The sequence below is a fragment of the Acinonyx jubatus genome, chromosome X (genome assembly GCF_027475565.1).
Source record: "Acinonyx jubatus isolate Ajub_Pintada_27869175 chromosome X, VMU_Ajub_asm_v1.0, whole genome shotgun sequence".
In the NCBI taxonomy this organism is placed as follows: domain Eukaryota; kingdom Metazoa; phylum Chordata; class Mammalia; order Carnivora; family Felidae; genus Acinonyx; species Acinonyx jubatus.
The window spans coordinates 30,849,572-30,870,935 of NC_069389.1; the positions used below are offsets into that span (position 1 = coordinate 30,849,572).

At 37.5% G+C, this 21,364-nt stretch overlaps 1 protein-coding gene across 2 annotated transcripts in view; it reads left to right on the top strand.

Moving 5' to 3' along the window:
- Positions 1–21,364, top strand: part of CFAP47 (cilia and flagella associated protein 47) — a 545,688-nt gene that overhangs the window by 35,513 nt on the left and 488,811 nt on the right. For both annotated transcript variants that reach the window (XM_053202225.1, XM_053202224.1), the window contains exons 9-13: positions 7,212–7,401; positions 8,400–8,613; positions 14,278–14,430; positions 15,040–15,229; positions 15,326–15,422. In XM_053202225.1, the coding sequence (XP_053058200.1) occupies positions 7,212–7,401; positions 8,400–8,613; positions 14,278–14,430; positions 15,040–15,229; positions 15,326–15,422 (844 nt within the window). The remainder of the gene's footprint in view (positions 1–7,211; positions 7,402–8,399; positions 8,614–14,277; positions 14,431–15,039; positions 15,230–15,325; positions 15,423–21,364) is intronic.

A 21,364-nucleotide genomic window follows, 5' to 3' on the forward strand; every position in this document is an offset into this window, starting at 1 on the left:
AGCTTTTTATCTTCATGAGGTCCCAGTAGTTCATTTTTGCTTTGAATTCCCTTTCCTTTGGGGATGTGTCAAGTAAGACATTGCTGCGGCTGAGGTCAGAGAGGTCTTTTCCTGCTTTCTCCTCTAGGGTTTTGATGGTTTCCTGTCTCCCATTCAGGTCCTTTTTCCATTTTGAGTTTATTTTTGTGAATGGTGTGAGAAAGTGGTCTAGTTTCAATCTTCTGCATGTTGCTGTCCAGTTCTCCCAGCACCATTTGTTAAAGAGACTGTCTTTTTTCCATTGGATATTCTTTCCTGCTTTGTCAAAGATGAGTTGGCCATACGTTTGTGGGTCTAGTTCTGGGGTTTCTATTCTATTCCATTGGTCTATGTGTCTGTTTTTGTGCCAATACCATGCTGTCTTGATTACAGCTTTGTAGCATAGGCTAAAGTCTGGGATTGTGATGCCTCCTGCTTTGGTGTTCTTCAGAATTACTTTGGCTATTCGGGGCCTTTTGTGGTTCCATAGGAATTTTAGGATTGGTTGTTCTAGTTTCGAGAAGAATGCTGGTGCAATTTTCATTGGGATTGCATTGAATGTGTAGATAGCTTTGGGTAGTATTGGCATTTTGACAATATTTATTCTTCCAATCCATGAGCAGGGAATGTCTTTCCATTTCTTTACATCTTCTTCAATTACCTTCATAAGCTTTCTATAGTTTTCAGCATACAGATCTTTTACATCTTTGGTTAGATTTATTCCTGGTATTTTATGCTTCTTGGTGCAATTGTGAATGGGATCAGTTTCTTTATTTGTCTTTCTGTTGCTTCATTATTAGTGTATAAGAATGCAACTGATTTCTGTACATTGATTTTGTATCCTGCAACTTTGCTGAATTCATGTATCAGTTCTAGCAGACTTCTGGTGGAGTCTATCGGATTTTCCATGTATAATATCATGTCATCTGCAAAAAGTGAAAGCTTAACTTCATCTTTGCCAATTTTGATGCCTTTGATTTCCTTTTGTTGTCTGATGGCTGATGCTAGCACTTCCAACACTATGTTAAACAACAGCGGTGAGAGTGGACATCCCTGTCACGTTGATCTCAGGGAAAAAGCTCTCAGTTTTTCCCCATTGACGATGATGTTAGCTGTGGGCTTTTCATAAATGGCTTTGATGATGTTTAAGTATGTTCCTTCTATCCCGACTTTCTTGAGGGTTTTTATTAAGAAAGTTGCTGAATTTTGTCAAAGGCCTTTTCTGCATCGATTGACAGGATCATGTGGTTCTTTTCTTTTATTTGTGTGATGTATCACATTGATTGATTTGCGAATGTTGAACCAGCCCTGCATCCCAGAATGAATCTGGCTTGATCATGGTGAATAATTCTTTTTATATGCTGTTGAATTCGATTTGCTTGTATCTTATTGAGAATTTTTGCATCCATATTCATCAGGGATATTGGCCTGTAGTTCTCTTTTTTTACTGGGTCTCTGTCTGGTTTAGGAATCAAAGTAATACTGGCTTCATAGAATGAGTCTGGGAGTTTTCCTTCCCTTTCTATGTTTTGGAATAGCTTGAGAAGGATAGGTATTCTCTCTGCTTTAAACGTCTGGTAGAACTCCCCTGGGAAGCCAACTGGTCCTGGACTCTTATTTGTTGGCAGATTTTTGATGACTGATTCAATTTCGTCGCTGGTTATGGGTCTGTTGAAGCTTTCTATTTCCTCCTGAGTGAGTTTTGGAAGTGTGTGGGTGTTTAGGAATTTGTCCATTTCTTCCAGGTTGTCCAGTTTGTTGGCATATAATTTTTCATAGTATTCCCTGATAATTGCTTGTATCTCTGAGGGATTGGTTGTAATAATTCCATTTTCATTCATGATTTTATCTATTTGGGTCATCTCCCTTTTCTTTTTGAGAAGCTGGCTAGAGGTTTATCAATTTTGTTTATTTTTTCAAAAAACCAACTCTTGGTTTCATTGATCTGCTCTACAGTTTTTTTAGATTCTATAGTTTATTTCTGCTCTGATCTTTATTATTTCTCTTCTTCTGCTGGGTTTAGGCTGTCTTTGCTGTTCTGCTTCTATTTCCTTTAGGTGTGCTGTTAGATTTTGCATTTGGGATTTTTCTTGTTTCTTGAGATAGGCCTGGATTGCAATGTATTTTCCTCTCAGGACTGCCTTTGCTGCATCCCAAAGCGTTTGGATTGTTGTATTTTCATTTTCATTTGTTTCCGTGTATTTTTTAATTTCTAATTGCCTGGTTGACCCATTCATTCTTTAGTAGGGTGTTCTTTAACCTCCATGCTTTGGAGGTTTTCCAGACGTTTTCCTTGGTTGATTTCAAGCTTCATAGCATTATGGTCTGAAAGTATGCATGGTATGATTTCAATTCTTGTATACTTATGAAGGGCTGTTTTGTGACCCAGTATGTGATCTATCTTGGCGAATGTTCCCTGTGCACTCGAGAAAAAAGTATGTTCTATTGCTTTGGGACGCAGAGTTCTAAATATATCTGTCAAGTCCATCTGATCCAATGTATCCTTCAGGGCCCTTGTTTCTTTATTGACCGTGTGTCTAGATGATCTATCCATTGCTGTAAGTGGAGTGTTAAAGTCCCCTGCAATTACCACATTCTTATCAATAAGGTTGCTTATGTTTGTGAGTAATTGTTTTATATATTTGGGGGCTCCTGTATTCGGCGCATAGACATTTGTAATTGTTAGCTCTTCCTGATGCATAGAACCTGTGATTATTATATAATGCCCTTCTTCATCTCTTGTTACAGCCTTTAATTGAAAGTCTAGTTTGTCTGGTGTAAGTATGGCTACCCCAGCTTTCTTTTGACTTCCAGTAGTATGATAAATAGTTCTCCATCCCCTCACTCTCAATCTGAAGGTGTCCTCAGGTCTAAAATGAGTCTCTTATAGACAGCAAATAGATGGGTCTTGTTGTTTTATCCATTCTGATACCCTATGTCTTTTGGTTGGTGCATTTAGTCCATTTACATTCAGTGTTATTATAGAGAGATATGGGTTTAGAGTCATTGTGTTGTCCATAGGTTTCATGCTTGTAGCGATGTCTCTGGTACTTTGTCTCACAGGATCCCCCTTAGCATCTCTTGTAGGGCTGGTTTAGTGGTGACGAATTCCTTCAGTTTTTGTTTGTTTGGGAAGACCTTTATCTCTCCTTCTATTCTAAATGACAGACTTGCTGGATAAAGGATTCTCGGCTGCATATTTTTTCTGTTCATCATATTGAAGATCTCCTGCCATTCCTTTCTGGCCTGCCAAGTTTCAGTAGAGAGATTGGTCACGAGTCTTATTGGTCTCCCTTTATATGTTACAGCACATTTATCCCTAGCTGCTTTCAGAATTTTCTCTTTATCCTTGTATTTTGCCAGTTTCATTATGATATGTCATGCAGAAGTCGATTCAAGTTACGTCTGAAGGGAGTTCTCTGTGCCTCTTGGACTTCAATGCCTTTTTCCTTCTCCAGATCAGGGAAGTTCTCAGCTATGATTTCTTCAAGTACACCTTCAGCACCTTTCCCTCTCTCTTCCTCCTCTGGAATACCAATTATGCGTAGATTATTTCTCTTTAGTGCATCACTTAGTTCTCTAATTTTCCCCTCATACTCCTGGATTTTTTTTATCTTTTTCTCAGCTTCTTCTTTTTCCATAATTTTATCTTCTAGTTCTCCTATTCTTTCCTCTGCCTCTTCAATCCAAGCCGTAGTTGTCTCCATTTTAATTTGCAACTCATTGATAGCAGTTTTTAGCTCCTCCTGACTGTTCCTTAATCCCTTGATCTCTGTAGCAAGAGATTCTCTGCTGTCCTTTATACTGTTTTCAAGCCCAGCGATTAATTTTATGACTTTTATTCTAAATTCACTTTCTTTTATATTGTTTAAATCCTTTTTGATCAGTTCGTTAGCTGTTGTTATTTCCTGGACGTTTTTCTGAGGCAAATTCTTCCATTTCATCATTTTGGATAGTCCCTGGAGTGGTGCAGAGCCCCGCTAAGCTGAGCTCTGTCATCCAGGGCTCAACAGCTCTCCCTCCCTTTGTTCTCCAGCCTTCCCGCTTTCTGAGCAGAGCTGTTAACTTATAACCTTCCAGATGTCAAATCCCGCTTGCTGTCTGAACACACTCCATCTGGCCCCTCCACTTTTGCAAGCCAGACTCGGGGGCTCTGCTTGGCCAGCAGACCACCCCTCCGCCCAGGCTCCCTCCCGCCAGTCCGTGGAGCATGCACCGCCTCTTTGCCCTTCCTACCCTCTTCCGTGGTCCTCTCGTCTGTGCTTGGCTGTGGAGACTCCGTTCTGCTAGTCTTCTGGCGGTTTTCTGGGTTATTCAGGCAGGTGTAGGTGGAATCTAAGTGATCAGCAGGACGTGCGGTGAGCCCAGCGGCCTCCTACACCGCCATCTTCCCAGGACCCCCCGATTTATTAATTTTATAACTGGAAATTTGTACGCTTTAACCCCCTTCATCCATTTTGCCCATCCTCCTCCCCTTGCCCTTGCAACCACCAGTCTGTACTGTGTATGTGTGAGTTTGGTTTTTTGTTTGTTTTTTGTGTTTAGATTCCACATGTGAGTCAGTTCATATGGTATTTGTTTTTCTGTGTCTGACTTATTTCACTTAGCATAATGCCCTCAAAGTACATCCATGTTGTCAAAAATAGCAAGATTTTGTTCTTATTTTATTGGCAAATAATATTCTGTTGTATACGTATACTGTATTTTCTTTATCTCTTCATCCTTTGGTGGATGGTCAGGTTGTTTCAATGTCTTTGCTCTTGTAACTAATGCTGCAATGAGTTAATGTTTTGAGTGTTTTGAATTAATTTTTTTATTTTCTTTGGATGAATACCCAGAAGTGGAAATGCTGGGTTGTATGGTAGTTCTATTTTTGATCGATTGAAGAACTCCATCCTGTTTTCCATAGTAGTTGCATCATTTTACATTCCTACCAACAGTACAGGAGGGTTCCCTTTTCTCTACATCCTTGCCAACACTTGTTATTTCTATTTCTTGTCTTTTTGATAATACCCATTCTCGGGTGTGACATGGTACTTCATTGTGGTTTTGATTTGCAATTCCCTGATGATTAGTGATGTTGAGTGATGGTGATTAATGAGTGATATTTTCTCCCATCCCCTAGGTTGCCTTTTCATTTTGTGGATGGTTTCCTTTGCTCTGCAGAAGGCTTTGTTTGATGTATTCCCGCTTGTTCCTTATATCTTTAGACATATTTTCCATTAGTTGAGCATGTTTATAATAGTCAACTTATCCTCTTTGGTAAGTTTAACATTTGAGTTTCGTCAAGGCAGTTTCTATTGATTGGAGTTTTTCTGTGTATTGGCTATACTTTCCTATTTCTTTTCATGCCCTGTAATTTTTTGTTGAAAACTGGGCATTTTAAATGATAGTGTTTGGCAACTCTGGAAATCAGATACCCCCAAGATTTATTGTCATTGCTATTTGTTTCTGTTGTTCTTTGTCTTTAGTGCTTTTTGTTAGACTGAGTCTGTAAAGGTTGTTTTCTTTGTTATGTGTAGCCAATCAAGGATCTTCTCAGTTAATTTTGGGGTCAGTGAATGATTGGGCAGAGCTTCTCTTAAATTCCCTGAATCAGTAAGTCTCACAGCCTTTGCTAAGAGCTTTTGTGTAAGTGTATTGGGTGGGGCAAATCTTCACTGTTCTGTCAGGTAGTTTACAACTCTTTTTGGCCTTTAATTCCTTCTTGTACAACATCTCAAAGTGAGGCAAAAGTGAGAAATTGGAGCTTTCTCAAATCTTTCCTGGGTATGTAAACCGTCATCTAGATTCCCAGGAATGTGTCAGAGCTTTTCAAATGCCTTCTGAATGTTTTCGTTTTTTGTTTCTCTTTTCCTTTCTTTTTCCTTTTTTGTTTTGTTTTGCCTCTTATTTTCCTCTTATTAGCTGTGATTAACAATTGCTGCTGATTTTGTAAAAAAAAAATTTAATGTTTGCTAATTTTTGAGAGAGAGAGAGAGAGAGTGCGTGCATGAGTGGGAGAGGGTCAGAGAGAGAGAGGGAGACACAGAATCCGAAGCAGGCTTCAGGCTCTGAGCTGTCAGCACAGAGCCCATGTGGGGCTCAAACTCATGAACCATGAGATCAGGACCTGCGCCAAAGTCAGATACTTAATTGCTTAACCGACTGAGCCACCCAAGTGCCCTGCTGCTGATTTTTTGATGGGCCGGGAGGAGAAGGGGGTTCAGTGGAGAGAATTGTTCACAAAGAATGAGCTCTGAACCAGGTCAATGAAAATTATACCCTTATAATAGGCTTTTTGGCTAGCTTCTAGACTGGACATAGAGGGACAGTTCTCTGGTGGTGGGGCTTTTGGAGAGCTCCAAATCTGTTCTTTTCCCTCCTGTCTACTCGGCTAATGGTTTTCACAGCTGCCATAGTTGCAAGGCTATTTTCAAAGACAGCACAAAACTGGGAATAGGAGCATCAGATCAGTGTCTAAAAATGCCATGAAGCCTATTATGCTTTCAGAAATTCAGCTATTTTTTTCTTAAATAAATACTTCTGGGATTTTTTATAAGCTTTTAGGTAATTTTTAAATTTGGGTAAAGTTGATTTTGACAATTATTCCAGTGGTCTCTTCCTGTTTGTGGAGGAGGGGGTATTTGGAGATCCTTAATTTGCTATCCTTCAAGCGCTTCAATACTATCATTCGTAATAATTTCTCAAAGAATTTTCCAATAATATATATCTTAAATGTTTGTCAATGCCGTATATCGAATTTCTAAGCCACTTTCATGTCACGGTGATGAACTAGCTCTCCGTAAAATTTCATAAAGTTTTTTTATTTGCTTTTTATTTTTTCCAACAGTATAATATTATTTTTTGGAATCCATTTGGACTGATATAACAAAATGCCATAGATTGTATGGTTTATAAACAACAGAAATTTATTTCTCACCCTTCTGGAGGCTAGGAGTCCTAGATCAGGGCACCAGCACAGTTGGGTGAGGATCCTCTTCCTGGTTGTAGACTTCTTGTTGTATTCTTACATGGTAGAAGGGTCTAGGGAGCTTTGTGGGGCCTCTTTTGTAAGAGCACTATGACCTAATCCCTTCTCAAAGGCCCTAATCTCCTAATTCCATCACACTGAGTATTAGCCTTAAACGTAGGAGTTTTGGGGGTTCACAGACATTTAGTCTATAGCAATTGACTACTTTTTCTTTTTTTAGAATGTGATCTGTTCATTCATTCCACATCAAGTAGGAGTCTTTAAAGTGAAGCAATTGATAGAGATTATTGGCTCAGTGGCAGATGAAAATTTTCAGTCTACATCTCTGAAACCTTTTCATCAAATATATTTATATTTCAAGAGTGTCTGCAAACCTTCCACCAAGAAAGTTGTGATGAAAGTTAATCCTGGTAAGCTATTATTGACCCTTACCTTTTTTGTTAAATGAAGGTTATATGGATTATCTTAATACACTTACTGCTTAGCTATGTATATCACATGTAATCTAATCTTGTGGTTCTTACCTTTGAATGCATCAAAATCACCTGGAAGCAGTCTTCTTAAATGTGGTTAAACCTTCTTAAAATAAACCTTCTTAAAATAGGTACCACTGTCCTCCATCCCAGAAATGATTGTTAAATAGGTCTTTGTTAGAACCCCAAAATTTGCATTTCTAACATGTCCCCGACATTTGCTCATGTTGCCATTTTGAGGATTACACTTGTGATAGTACTGGTTTAGTGATCTATAAAATTTACATATTTTAATGTTTTTCATGTTCTATGTTTTCTTTTGAGTCTGTAATATAATATAAACTAATTTTGACCACCCCTTGGATTTTTGCGTTGCTGCTGTTTCATGTAATCCTCAATTATCTTTTATACTTTGAGCCATATGAAATTACTGATATTCAGCTCTGTGTAATCTATGAAAACTTGTGTCATATGGGCTAACGCATTCCTTCAAGTTACTATGTTTTATTTTTTATGCATGCATTATATTTCAGAATTGTTTTGTGTAGGTTCATTTGTTAAATGGTTATTTGTAGGGGCGCTTGGGTGGCCCACTAGGTTAAGTGTCTGGCTTCAGCTCAGGTCATGATCTCACAGTTCGTGAGTTGAAGCCCTGCATCGAGCTCTGTGCTGATGACACAGAGCCTGCAGCCTGCTTTGGATTCTCTGTCTCCCTCTCTCTGACCCTGCTCACGCACTCTCTCTCTCTCTCAAAAAAAAAAAAAAAACATTAAAAAACTTTTTAATGAATTATTTGAATTTCTTTGAATGTGTTTCTTTGTTTAGGGACTTCATTTTAAGGTAGAATCAATGGTATAGTCTATTAATACATGGAAATTATTCGGACAGCTGAAATTAAAAAAAAATATTTAACTTAATATCCGCTTCTATAAAAGGTATATCCCCTTTGGTCAGTAATCCAACGGCACAGTTTGTGGTCAGAGACTTGCCAAAATACAAGGACTGTGCGCCTGTTGCAATGCTTCAGTCAACCATGACACACCTTCACAATCATCACCTAAGTAAAGAGTCACCGAAGGATGCACTGATAGCTTTTCCCAATGATCGAGCTGCAAGTATCAGGTCTGGAGACCAGGATAAACATTTCAGGTAACATGCTGTATTAAAAACCTGAAATTTTGAAAGGCACAATTACCAACGTGATATGTAGGTCTTAGCAGATCCTGCTGTAACAAATTAATGATGACAATAATAATAATAGTAATAAAATTTTATTTTCTTTGTCCTTTTTTTGTTTTACATTAGAGGAGATGGTTATTGAATGCTACTGTATTTGCTTCGTCTAACCTCTTGTCACCTCTACTGTGTGCTTGACAGGAAGTGAATGGTTTGCCAGATGATTATTAAAATATGCTGTGGACAAGTATAGAATAATAGAAATAATCACTTTAAAAAATGTATCAAGTTCTTATAGTAGTCCTATTCATTAAGTATGGTTGACAGCTTCAATTTCTCTAAGATAAAAGTAAACATCCTAATCGTCATCATCATCCTCTTTGTTCCCCTCAAAGTCACATTTCCCATAACCTTCCCCAAATTGAACTAAAACCTCAATAATGAGGATCAAAAGTGATGTTAAACCTTAATATAAATCCATTCAAACTGTTGTAGACTCTAAGTCTAAAGTACTTTCTTGACCAGCAAGAGAGCAGACACAGGATTAAAAGCAAGAGATGGCTAATATCCGGGAAAAGACAAGAGCCCTGAATAAGGGTTCTTGCTCTGTATTTATTAAGATTAGAAGGCTTACAGACATCATGGGCGTGCACAAAGAGACAATAAATTTGTGAACATTAACTCATGGGCATGAGGGAAAGGGGATTTTGAAGATATATGGTGTTAGGGGCTTGGGTCAATATAAACCAAAATCCTGGTGCTGGGCAGATGGGCAGATGGTTGTTAACAGCAGACAGGAGACTCTGTCTGTTTATCTTAGCTAGCCTAGGGGATAAGACAGAGCATATAACCTCAGGGTTAACAAGGCACCTTTTCTTCTGCTAATCAGCTCCTCTTTGGGTCACTCCAATGGCAGCAGTCTGTAGCCCTATTTACCTGTTTACCTAATTTGGTCCTTCCTTCCTGTGAAAGCAGCTTTCTGCTATAGTACTAAATTGGGGGGCACTTTCACCCTGAATACCTAATCTTGCTTATCTCATATACGTTTGTATTGGGGCCCTTGCCTCCCCCCCCATTTTGGGGACCTTTGCCCCCCCCACCCCCCCGCTTTATTCTGGGGGCCTTAGCCCCCCTTCTCTATTGTTATTCGCCTAATCTTGTTTACCGAAACTTGGGTGTGAGCATCCTATGGCTTTGTAATTGTTTATGCCTTGTTAACCCATTGGTGCAAGCCCAGGGAATTTCTAAGCTTACTCCCCACACCAAACCTCAAAGAAATTACTGCCTTCCAAGTGCTTAGAAGAAACCCAGGCATCCTGGTTTTTACACCTGTAAGATTGAAATGAGTTTCTTTTCTGCCTGCTTGTATGCTACTATAGACTATCTAAACTTGATAATATCCCTGGGTTTTCTCTGCTTGTCTCTTTACCTTTGGTAAGTCATTAAGCTCACTTAATTTTACAGCCATTTTCTTGCAATATCATTTGATTTTAGGCCATAATTGTTTTATTATCCACAATTGGAAGATTCTGGGTTTTTATATAGCCTGTCTTATTATTTCATTTTACAGATTTTATCCATACCAGCCTTTCTCTCGCTTTTTTGTTTGACAGATACCCTGAAACATAGGAGTGTAAAAATTGCTCAGACTCCATTTTAAGTAATTATGTAGTATAATAAAGGAAAACTGATCCCTCCCTCTGACTCATTGCACTCCATCCCATTCAGAAGTATTTGTTGGAAACACTTTTTTTTAATGTATTCTTTTCCATCCTTTCCTATGCTTACACAAATATATTTGTATAGACATGTTAATGTAATATTAATATTTTGTTTCTAAATCAGTCTTAATCATGTGTTCTAAAAATGCCAGATATTTTTTTGAAGAAGACTAAGCATTTCCTATTTATATCATGGCCAAAATTATTTTTCTCAGTTTACTCTTTTCCATACTAATAGAAATGCAAAATTTAGTTATTTTCTGGTTAGCAATTAGTAATTTTAAGTAATGAAATTTAATGATGTATTAAATTAATGGTAACAGGGGCACCTGGTGGCTCATTTTGTTAAGTGCCTGACTTTTGATTTTGGCTCTGGTTCTCACAGTTTGTGGGATCAAGCCCCTCCTTGAGCTCTCTGCTGGCAGTGTGGAAACTGCTTGGGATTCTCTCTCTCTCTCTCTCTCTCTCTCTCTCTCTCTCTGTTCCTCCCCTGCTTGTGCTCATGCTGTCTCTCAAAATACATACACATTAAAAAAAATAAATTATTGGTAACTATAATTGCTATTTTATTTCTTACTGCATTTCTTTAATGATTTTTGACAAGAAAATAAAAAAAAAAGTCAGGAACTTTTGTCTAACTTCTGTTTACTATAGTATGTCCTGTGTTTAGAAGAGTGTCAGGCAGGGGCGCCTGGGTGGCGCAGTCAGTTAAGCGTCCGACTTTAGCCAGGTCACGATCTCGCGGTCCGTGAGTTCGAGCCCCGCGTCAGGCTCTGGGCTGATGGCTCAGAGCCTGGAGCCTGTTTCCGGTTCTGTGTCTCCCTCTCTCTCTGCCCCTCCCCCGGTCATGCTCTGTCTCTCTCTGTCCCAAAAATAAATAAACGTTGAAAAAAAAAATTAAAAAAAGAAAAAAAAAGAGTGTCCGGCATTATAGTAGGCACTAGTAAATATTTTTTAATAAATAAATGAAGAACAGTGTTTTATTTGCATAATAATTTTTGTCCCCTCTATTTTGCACTTAAAAAATATCACCTACTAAAAGCTAAAGAGGTATTTCATGAAGTTTATTCTTTTTTTTAAAGTTTTTAATTTCAGTTAGTTAACATGTAGTGTTATGTTAGTTTTAGGTGTACAGGATAATGATTAGCAATTCCATACCTCACCAGGTGCTATTCACAATCTGTGCACTCTTTAATCCCCATCACATATTTAACTCATCCCTCTACCCATCTCCCCTCTGATAACCATCAGATTGTTGTCTAAGAGTCTGTTTGGTTTTTTATTTTGTTTGTTTTTGAGAGAGAGTGTGTGAGTGTGAGTGGGGAGGGGGCAGAGGGAGAGGGAGAGAGAATCTTAAGCACCCAACATGGAACTTGATACAGGGCTCAGTCTCATGACCACAAGATCATGACCTGAGATGAAATCGAGAGTCAGATGCTTAACCAACTGAGCCACGCAGGTGCTGCAAGTGTTTCTTTCTTGATTTGTCTCAGTCTGTTTTTTCCCCTTTGCTTGTTTCATTTCTTAAATTCTATATATGAGTGAAATCATACTGTATTTGTCTTTCTCTGATTTATGTTGCTTAGCATTATACTCTCTAGCTCCATCCATGTTGTTGCAAATGGTAAGATTTCATTCTTTTTTTATCACTGAATAATATTCTGCAGTATATGTATACCATATCTACTTTATCCATTCATCATTTGATGGGCTCTTGGGCTGCTTCCATATTTTTACTATATAGTAAATAATGTTGCAATAAACATAGGGGTCCATGTACCTTTCTGAATTAGTGCTTTTGTTTTCTTTGGGTAAATACCCAGAAGTGGAATTACTGGGTTTTATGGTATTTCTATTTTTAATTTTTTGAGAAACTTGCATGCTGTTTTCCACAGTGGCTGTACTAATTTACATTCAAACCAACAATGTAGGAGGGTTACCTTTTTTCTACGACCTCATCAACACGTGTTATCCCTTGTCTTTTTAATACTAGCCATCCTGACTTGTGTAAGGTGATACCTCATGGTGGTTTTGTTTTTTATTTCCATGATGATTAGTGGAGTTGAGCACATTTTCATGAGTCTGTTGGCCATCTATATGTCTTCTTTGGAAAAATGTGTATTCCTGTCCTCTGTTCATTTTTAAATTGGATTATTGGATTACTTGTTTTGTTTGTTTGTTTCCTTTTTTTGATTTTGTTTTGGTGTTGACTTGTATGAGTTCTTTATATATTTTGGATATTAACCATTCATTGCATATATTGTTTGCAAATATCTTCTCTCTTTCAGTATGTTGCTTTTACATTTTGTTGATGGTTTCCTTCATTGTGCAAAAGCTTTTTAGTTTGGTATAGTCAAATAGTTAATTTTGCTTTTGTTTCCCTTGCTTGAGGAGATATATCCTGAAAAATATTACTAAGGCTAATATCAAGGAGATTACCGCCTATGTTTTCTTTTAGGAGTTTTTAGGCTTCAAGTCTCACATTTATGTCTTTAATCCATTTTGAGTTTATTTTTGTGTATGGTGTAAGAAAGTGGTCCGTTTTCATTCTTTTGCTTGTAGCTGTCCAGTTTTCCCAGCACCATTTATTGAAGAGGCTGTCTTTTCCTCATTGTATGTTCTTGCCTCCTTTGTAGAAGATTAAGTGACTATATTAAGTATGGATTTATCTTTGGCCTCTCTGTTTTTCCCATTGATCTATGTGTCTTTTTTTGTGCCAGGACCATACTGTCTTGGTGGCTACAGTTTTGTAGTGTCTCTTTATATCTGGAATTGTGATGACTTCAGCTTTGTTCTTCTCAAGATTGCTTTGGTTCTCGGGAGTATTTTCAACAACTATCTTTGAATAGCAAAGCGTTTATTTCCCTCTCGTTGTCTAACTCTCTTAAAGACTCTCATTCAGTTAAAGTTATCTTACTGTAACCATAGAGGACATGTTGAAAACATGGAGAAATGTTAAATTTCATTGGGCTCTATGACTAATAAGTTCATACTTGAGTTAATTAGGGTGAGAATCTTAATAATTAATACAATTTGATGAGAATTGAGGCAGCCCAAGGCCAGAAGATGTGAATAATTGTAATTTTTGTATTTATGGAAAATATATGGTGGGTGAAAGGAAGAACGTGAATTTAGATGAGTGAACATGAGACATAAAGTAGTTGTGATTAATTTATGAATTGGTTTCTCTCTATGGTTCATTGATGGTTATTACATAAGCTCTGAGATTTTATTTTTATGTTTTAAAAAAATGTTTTATGTTTATTTATTCTTGAGAGAGAGAGAGAGAGAGAGAGAGAGAAAGAGAGCGTGAGCAAGGGAGGGACAGAGGGAGAGGGAGACACAGAATCTGAAGCAGGCTCCGGGCTCTGAGCCATCAGCACAGAGCTGAATGTGGGGCTCAAACTCACGAACCGTGAGATCATGACCTGAGCCTAAGTCAGATGCTTAACTGACTGAGCCACCCAGGCGTCCCCAAGCTCTGAGATTTTTTAAAAAATGTGTCTAATAAAAGGATTTATTATTACATATATTTTTTTCTAATTTTGATCATAATCATGTAAAAGTAATTAACTCTTAGGAAACACTAGTCAAATTCAGATCTAGTCCCATGTGTAAATCTAAAAGTCTTCAAATTGCCTGCTTGACTAATTCCTCAAGAGTGGTTTTAAGGTAGACACCATTGTATCCTAGTGACCTTTTGAAGTGTTTTTCTAATTGGGTTGGGAAGAAAGTTAGATATTATTCTATTTCTTTGTGTAATAATATCTTGCTATATAAGAGGATATGAGGGAAAGGAGTAGAATCTGCCCTATTCACCATTTTGTGCTTAGCCCCTGGCATAGGAGACACTCAATAAATGCTGATAGATTAAGTGCAAATATATAAATATTAACATAACTTGTTCATCTTGTAGGACGATTTTCACAAAGATTCCAAGATATAACTATGTGGATCCTGATTTTGCGTACACTAAATTGGAAAGAATTGGAAAGCAAGAACATGAAAACTATTATGAAAGATATATTAAACATTTAAGAAATGTGCGCATGCAGAAACAGGCAGAGAGGTACAGTTTACTTCAAACAGTATGGAACAGATTGGGGTGCCTGAAGAGACAGAATTTTTTTTCTTTACTCCTTAGTTTCTTTTCAGTGATTTAAGTGACCTTTACATATATGAAAATAGCAAAACATTGAACTACTTTTTCTGCAGTTATTTCCTTCCTTACTTTTGGTTTGGGAATGTTTTAGGTTGGGTTTTCCCCAGAAACAAGGAGAAACAAGATAAGGAAAGCAAAATAGGACAGGTAAGAGAACTGAGAGATGATGTGTTTCCAATAAGGCTTACACTCAGCCTGATGCCTAAGGTCTCTTGAAGCAGAAATTATACCATATAGTTGTTCCTACATTGAACCAAAGGGCCTCGTCTTTTGTGCTCCATTTCAGCCATTTCTTGTGAGCTGTCTTAGGGTGTGGTGGGGTGGGCGCGATTTCCTTGTTGAGGTGTTTAAGAATGGGGTCTTGTCAGCAAAGGGCAATTTTATGCAGATTAGCGCATCATTCTGCTTAAGTGGTTCTGAGTGGGGCAGCAGAAGCATGCAATATGGGGAATGTTTGGATTTGCTATTGTATTTTCTAAAACACTTGGCCTCAATTAGTTATTATTATGATTTCAGTAGGGAATGTATGGATTCATATAACAATACAGACATAGGATTACAGCCAGCATCAGGTCTAAAGTCACCTTCGCTCTCAGAAACGGAAATAGAAGAGGAATTATCTGCAGCACGGCGTCGGATCAGACGTAACCAGTTGCTAAATACTAGGAATATAGCATCCAAGGAGACAAAGGCTCTGAAAACAAAGGCATGTGTGATATTTTAATTTCATGAAGCCATGAGAATTCCTAAAATATCTTTTGTTAATATTGAAAATTAATTTTGGAGTAATGGTTTTCCACAGGTTCTCAAAGGACTTAAATCAGACCCATCCACACCCCATGAAAAACATGACTGCAGCTTAATTTTGACACCAAAGCAAATTCATCAAGTAATTGTTGGTAAGAATCTGTAAAAACGTACTAATCCTTTGTTTTTTAACAGGCTTAATGACGTATAATTTATATTCCATAAAATTGACCTGTTTTAAGTATGCAAGTCAATGAATCTTAGTAAATTTATGGGATTATGCAACCATCACCATAATTCAATTTTAGAATGCTGCCATCACCCTCAGGACCATATGTACTTACTCCCAATTTGCAGCCATAGCTCCAGGCAACCATTAATCAATTTTCTCTCACTATAGATTTGCCTATTCTGAACATTTCATATAAAAGGAATCATAACAATATGTATTCTCTCTTATGTGGCTGCTTTTACTTAGCATACTACTTTTCAGGTTCATCCAATAGGTATAAATAGGTATAAATGTTCCTTTTTATATCTTCAAAAAATTTTTAACATTTATTTATTTATTTATTTGCAAGAGACACAGAGTGTGAGCCGGGGAGGGGCAGAGACAGAGGGAGACACAGAATTCGAAGCAGGCTTCAGGCTCTGAGCTGTCAGCACAGAGCCTGATGCAGGCTTCAAACCCACCAACCGTGGAATCATGACCTGAGCTGAAGTCTGATGCTTAACTGAGCCACCCAGGGGCGCCTCCTTTTTATATGTAAATAGCATTTCATTTTACCAGAGTACCACATTTTGTTTATCCATTTACCAGTTGATGGACACACGTTGTTTCTGGTCTGAGGCTGTTGTGAATAATGTTGCTATAAACGTTCACATCTAATTCTTTGAGTGAATGTATGTTTTCATTTCTTGTGGTTAGATTCCTAGGAGTGGAATTGCTGAGTTGTATGGTAAATTTATGTCAATCATTTCAAGAAACTACCAAAAACTTTCCAAAGTGCACCAAGTTACAATCCCACCAACAATGTATGAGGGTTATATTTACTCCACATTCTCACCAGCAGTTGTTATTTTCTTTTTGGTTATAGTTATCCTTGTGATGTGAAATGTTCTCACTGTGGTTTTGATTTGCATTTTCCTCGTGACTAAGATGATTACATTTTCATGCATTTAAATAGACATAAATGTATATTTCCTTTGGAGAAATGTCTTTCAAATTCTTAGCCCAGTTTTTAATTTGAATATTTGCCTTCTTATTATAGATTTGTAACAATTGTTTATATATTCTGGACATAAGTCCTTTATCAGATACATGATTTCCAAAGTCTGTGGCTTGGTTTTGTTGTTTATTTTTATTTATTTACTTATTTGTTTATTAAAAATTTTTTTAATGTTTATTTTTGAGAGAGAGAGACAGAGAGACACAGACTGTGAGCGAGGGAGGGGGAGAGCGAGAGAGGGAGACACAGAATCTGAAGCAGGCTCCAGGCTCTGAGCTGTCAGCTCAGAGCCCGATGTGGGACTCAAACTCACAAACCACAAGATCATGACCTGAGCTGAAGTCGGATGCTTAACCAACTGAGCCACCCAGGTGCCCCCTTTTTTAATTTTTTAAATAGTGGTCCTTAACACACAGAAGTTTTTACTTAAATGATATTGAATTTATCGATTTTTTAAAAAAATGTATTACAGTTTTTCTTTTCTAGATCATGCTTTTGATTTCATGCCCAAGAAATCTGTACCTAACTCAATGTCACAAATATTTTTTCTTGTTTTCTTCTAAAATGTTTGTACTTTTAGATCTTGTATTTATGGTCTACAATTCCTTTTGAGTTTTTAGGTAGTAAGTTAAGAGTCTAAATTCATATTGCTGTATGTGGATATGTAATTGCCCCAGCACCATTTGTTGAAAATACTATCATTCATCATTGAATTACCTTGGCACCTTTGTCTAAAATCAATTAACCATATATGTCAGGATTTATTTCTGGACTCTCAGTTCTGTTCCATTGATCTGCATGTCTGTCCTTACGACAGTTCTACACTTTGATACTGTACCTTTAGAGTATGTACATAAAAATATATGTACTAGTCTGAAGAGGAAGTTTTCATTTCATTCTAGGCAGGGTTAGGGTGGCTCTGAGGGAGATGTGGGCAGAGAATGATTTAATTGACATGGATTTGCTGATTCTCCCTTTAAGGAGAACACACTACGCAAAACACCAAATACCAATTCTTAAATTATCCAGACTAAAGGTGATGTCCAAAGAGGTACAAGGCCAGAGGCAACACAATGGGAAGTGAGTAAATATCTGGGTGGTGATAGCTTATTATGTATGGCTGGTCAGTGGCCAAGTCCTCAGATCAGTGAGGACTATGGGAAATGCCAAAGCGGGATCTGGCTCTGGGGAAAGCAGGTGACATGGACTGGTAAAAAGAGTTGGCATCTGTCACCATTCACTGAGATTCTGAATGGGAAATAGGATCAGTGCTGTAACTGGAGCTAAACCTCCCTGCCACACAGTGGCAGTGAGGCACTTTGGCATGACAGACTAGGAACTCTTTAGTTCATTGCCTGTCTGGGGTTGCATGTGGAGTTCAGTTCAGGTCATACAGCATTTACCGGGCCTCTCTTTTGTGCCGGGCATGCGATAGGTACTAGGCTCTATAGTCCCAGGAACTTGCCTTTCTTTATTGTGTGGTAAATACTCTGTGTCTTCCAAATTGGTGACTGACTAATCAGATAAGCAAATCTATAAAAATTCAAAAGGAGCAAAGTTAGAGGGCAGTGTCTAGTGTCTCCTCTACAACTCCTCCACCAGCTTCTCTCCCTTCTTTACCTGGTGTCCTAAGTTATTTTATTATTTTATTTTATTTTATTTTATTTTATTTTATTTTATTTTATTTTATTTTTATGTTTATTTTCACTTGTCTTGAGAGAGAGAGAGAGAGAGAGCGCGCGCGCAAGCAGGGGAGGGACAAAGACAGAGGGAAACAGAATCCCAATCAGGCTCTACCCCATCAGTGCAGAACCTGATGTGGGGCTCGAATTCGAGAACCATGAGATCATGACCTGAGCTGAAATCAAGAGTTAGACGCTTAATCAACTGAGCCACCCAGGTGCCCCTAAGTATTTTAATAATGACCCTCTCTCTGGGGACAGGGTCCCTGTGTGAGTTTACAAGGTCAGCAACTGTGATGGTGGGAATTTTGTATCACTCTCATTTTTATACCTTAAAGGGGTTTTTTGAGCCTGTGCACAGAACAGGGACTGGAACTATCAAAGGAGATTACAGTGTCAGAAAGTTTTGCTCAATATTTATATTTTTAAAAATTAAAGTGATTGTCAAGAGGCACAATAGAGGATTTGGAGATTAATTGAGACAGTTGGTGAACACTGTTATAAAGTCCGGGTTAAGTCGGACATTATGCAAAGTATTGTTTGCTTCATCAGCAAATGACCAGTCACTTTGGTTTTTAGTTAATGATTTATTCATACATATTATAGGCCAGGCATTATGTTGAACAGTGTACAAACATGGTCTTATTTAATCCTTTAAATGATGTAAGCAACTTATAAGGTAATTGCTTTTATTTCCATTTTAGAGATGAGTAAAGTGAAGCCCAGAGAGCTGGTAAACCTTGATCAGATTGCTCAATATTTAGTGGAAAGGAGTGGATTTGAAATTAGGTTTCTCTAGCCACATTTTCTGTGTCAGTTTCTCTTTACATTCCTCTTTCACAACCTGTATTTTTCTGTACAGTATTTCTGTCTTAGATTCTTCCCCAACTTCTTTTATGTCTACCTCACGGTATTGTTAAATCAGAATCTAGAATTTTGTATCTGTTTTCATAAAACGTATTATTGGTCTGCAATTTTCCTTTTTTTAAAAGTTTTTTTTTTTACTATCTTTGTTTTCTCAGAAAGTGTTCACTCCTCTCCTATATTCTGAATGAGATTGTGTAGAATTATATTGTTCTTTAGAAGAGTTCTTCAGAGAAACCATCTGGGAATGGAGAGTTCATTTACAGAGGATGTTTAATTACAAATTCATTTTCTTTAATAGTTGTAGGACGATTCACATCATCTACACCATTTTAGGAGACTTTTGGTAGTTTGTGGCTTTCCAGGAATCGATCCCCTTTATGTGCATAGAATTGTTTAAAGCATTCCCAAATTATCTTTTTAATGTCTGCGTTGGAAACATCAGTAGTGATATAGCCTCTCTTCTTAATATTGAGAATTGATGTTTTTCTTGTTATTTTCCTTTTAAGTCTCAGCAGAGGTTTATCAATTTTATTGGTCATTAAGAACCTGCGTTTGGTTTCATTGATTTTTCTCTGTAGTTTTCTGTTTTTAATTTTAATGACTTCTTATATTTGGCATTTCCTTCTATTTGCTTTGTATCTTTTATTTGGATTGCTCTTTTTTTTTCTAACTTCTTGAGGTAGAAACTTAAATTGTTGATTTATACCCTTTTTTCCTAATATAATTTAGTGATGTATATTTCTTTTTTTTTAATTTAAATTTTTTTTGATGTTTTATTTATTTTTTTGAGAGAGATGGAGACAGACCATGAGCAGGGAAGGGGCAGAGAGAGAGGGAGACAGAGAATCCGAAGCAGGCTCCAGGCTCTGAGCTGTCAGCATAGAGCCAGACACTGGGCTTGGACTCATGAACCGTGCGATCAGGACCTGAGCTGAAGTCAGATGCTTAATCGACTGAGCCACCAAGACACCCAGATGCCCCAGTGTTACACATTTCTCACTAAATAATACTTTTGCTATATCTCACATATTCTTGTATGTTTTCACTTTCTTTCAGTTCAATACACAGTTGACCTTTGAACAACATGGAGGTTAGTGGTGCTGATAACCCCCCTACCACATGGTCGAAAAATTGGCCTGTAACTTTTGACTCCCCCACAAGTTAACTACTAATAGCCTACTGTTGACCAGAAGCCTTACTGATAATATAAACAGTTGATTAACACATAGTTTGTATGTTATGTGTGTTATATATTATTTTCTTAAGTAATAGATTGCAGGCCATTTGCTTCCTTCCTTAAAAAAGGAAGCATAGGGAAAAAACAATATCTGTGATGATGAGGAAAGCAAAGTGTCTTAGATATGACATAAACCAAACTCCTCAATCCATAAAAGAACAAATGGATAAAAAAAGAACAAAAGAACAAAAGAACAAATAAATAAATTGGAGTTGATCAAACTTCAGTGTTTGTGCTCCTCAAAAGCAACTAATGAGAGGATAAAAACAAGACATAGGCTGAGAGAAAATTATTTGTAAATTATGTATCTCATGAAGGAATTGCAACAAGAATGTGTATAAAACTTTGGAGATTCAATATTAAGAAAACAAATGACCGGATTAAAAAATGGGCAAAGGGATTTGAACAAATAATTCATCAGTGAAGATATACAAATGAGAAATAAGCACATGGAAAGATGCACAGCATTGTTAGTTGTTAGGGAAACAGTATAAAACCACAGTGAGATATGACTGTAAATCTATTAGAATGGCTACATTAAAAAAAAAAAAGCAAACCCAAAGCTCACCATTTCAGTTGTTGCCAGTGATATGAGTGAGCTGGGACTCTTATACATTGCTAGTGGAATGGAAAATTAACCACTTGAAAACGGGCAGTTTGTTACACATTTATACATACATTTACCATATGATCCATGCATTCCACTCCTAGATATTTGTCCAAAAGAAATGAAATCTTGTGTCCAAACAAATACTCGTGGACAAATGTTTTAGCAGCTTTTTAAAAAAAAGTTTATTTTGAGAGAGAGAGAGAGAGTGTGTGAGCTGGGAAGGGGCAGAGACAGAGAATCCCAAGTAGGCTCTGCGCTGTCAGTGCAGAGCCCTACATGAGGCTCAATCTCATGAGCCATGAGATGACGACCTGTGCCTAAATCAAGAGTTGGACACTTAATCGACTAAGCCACCCAGGTGCCCAAATGTTTTAGCAGCTTTAATTATAATAGCCAGTACCTGGAAACAATCCAGGTGTTATTTAACAGGTGAAGAGACAAACGTTCACCTGTAATGGACTACCATTTA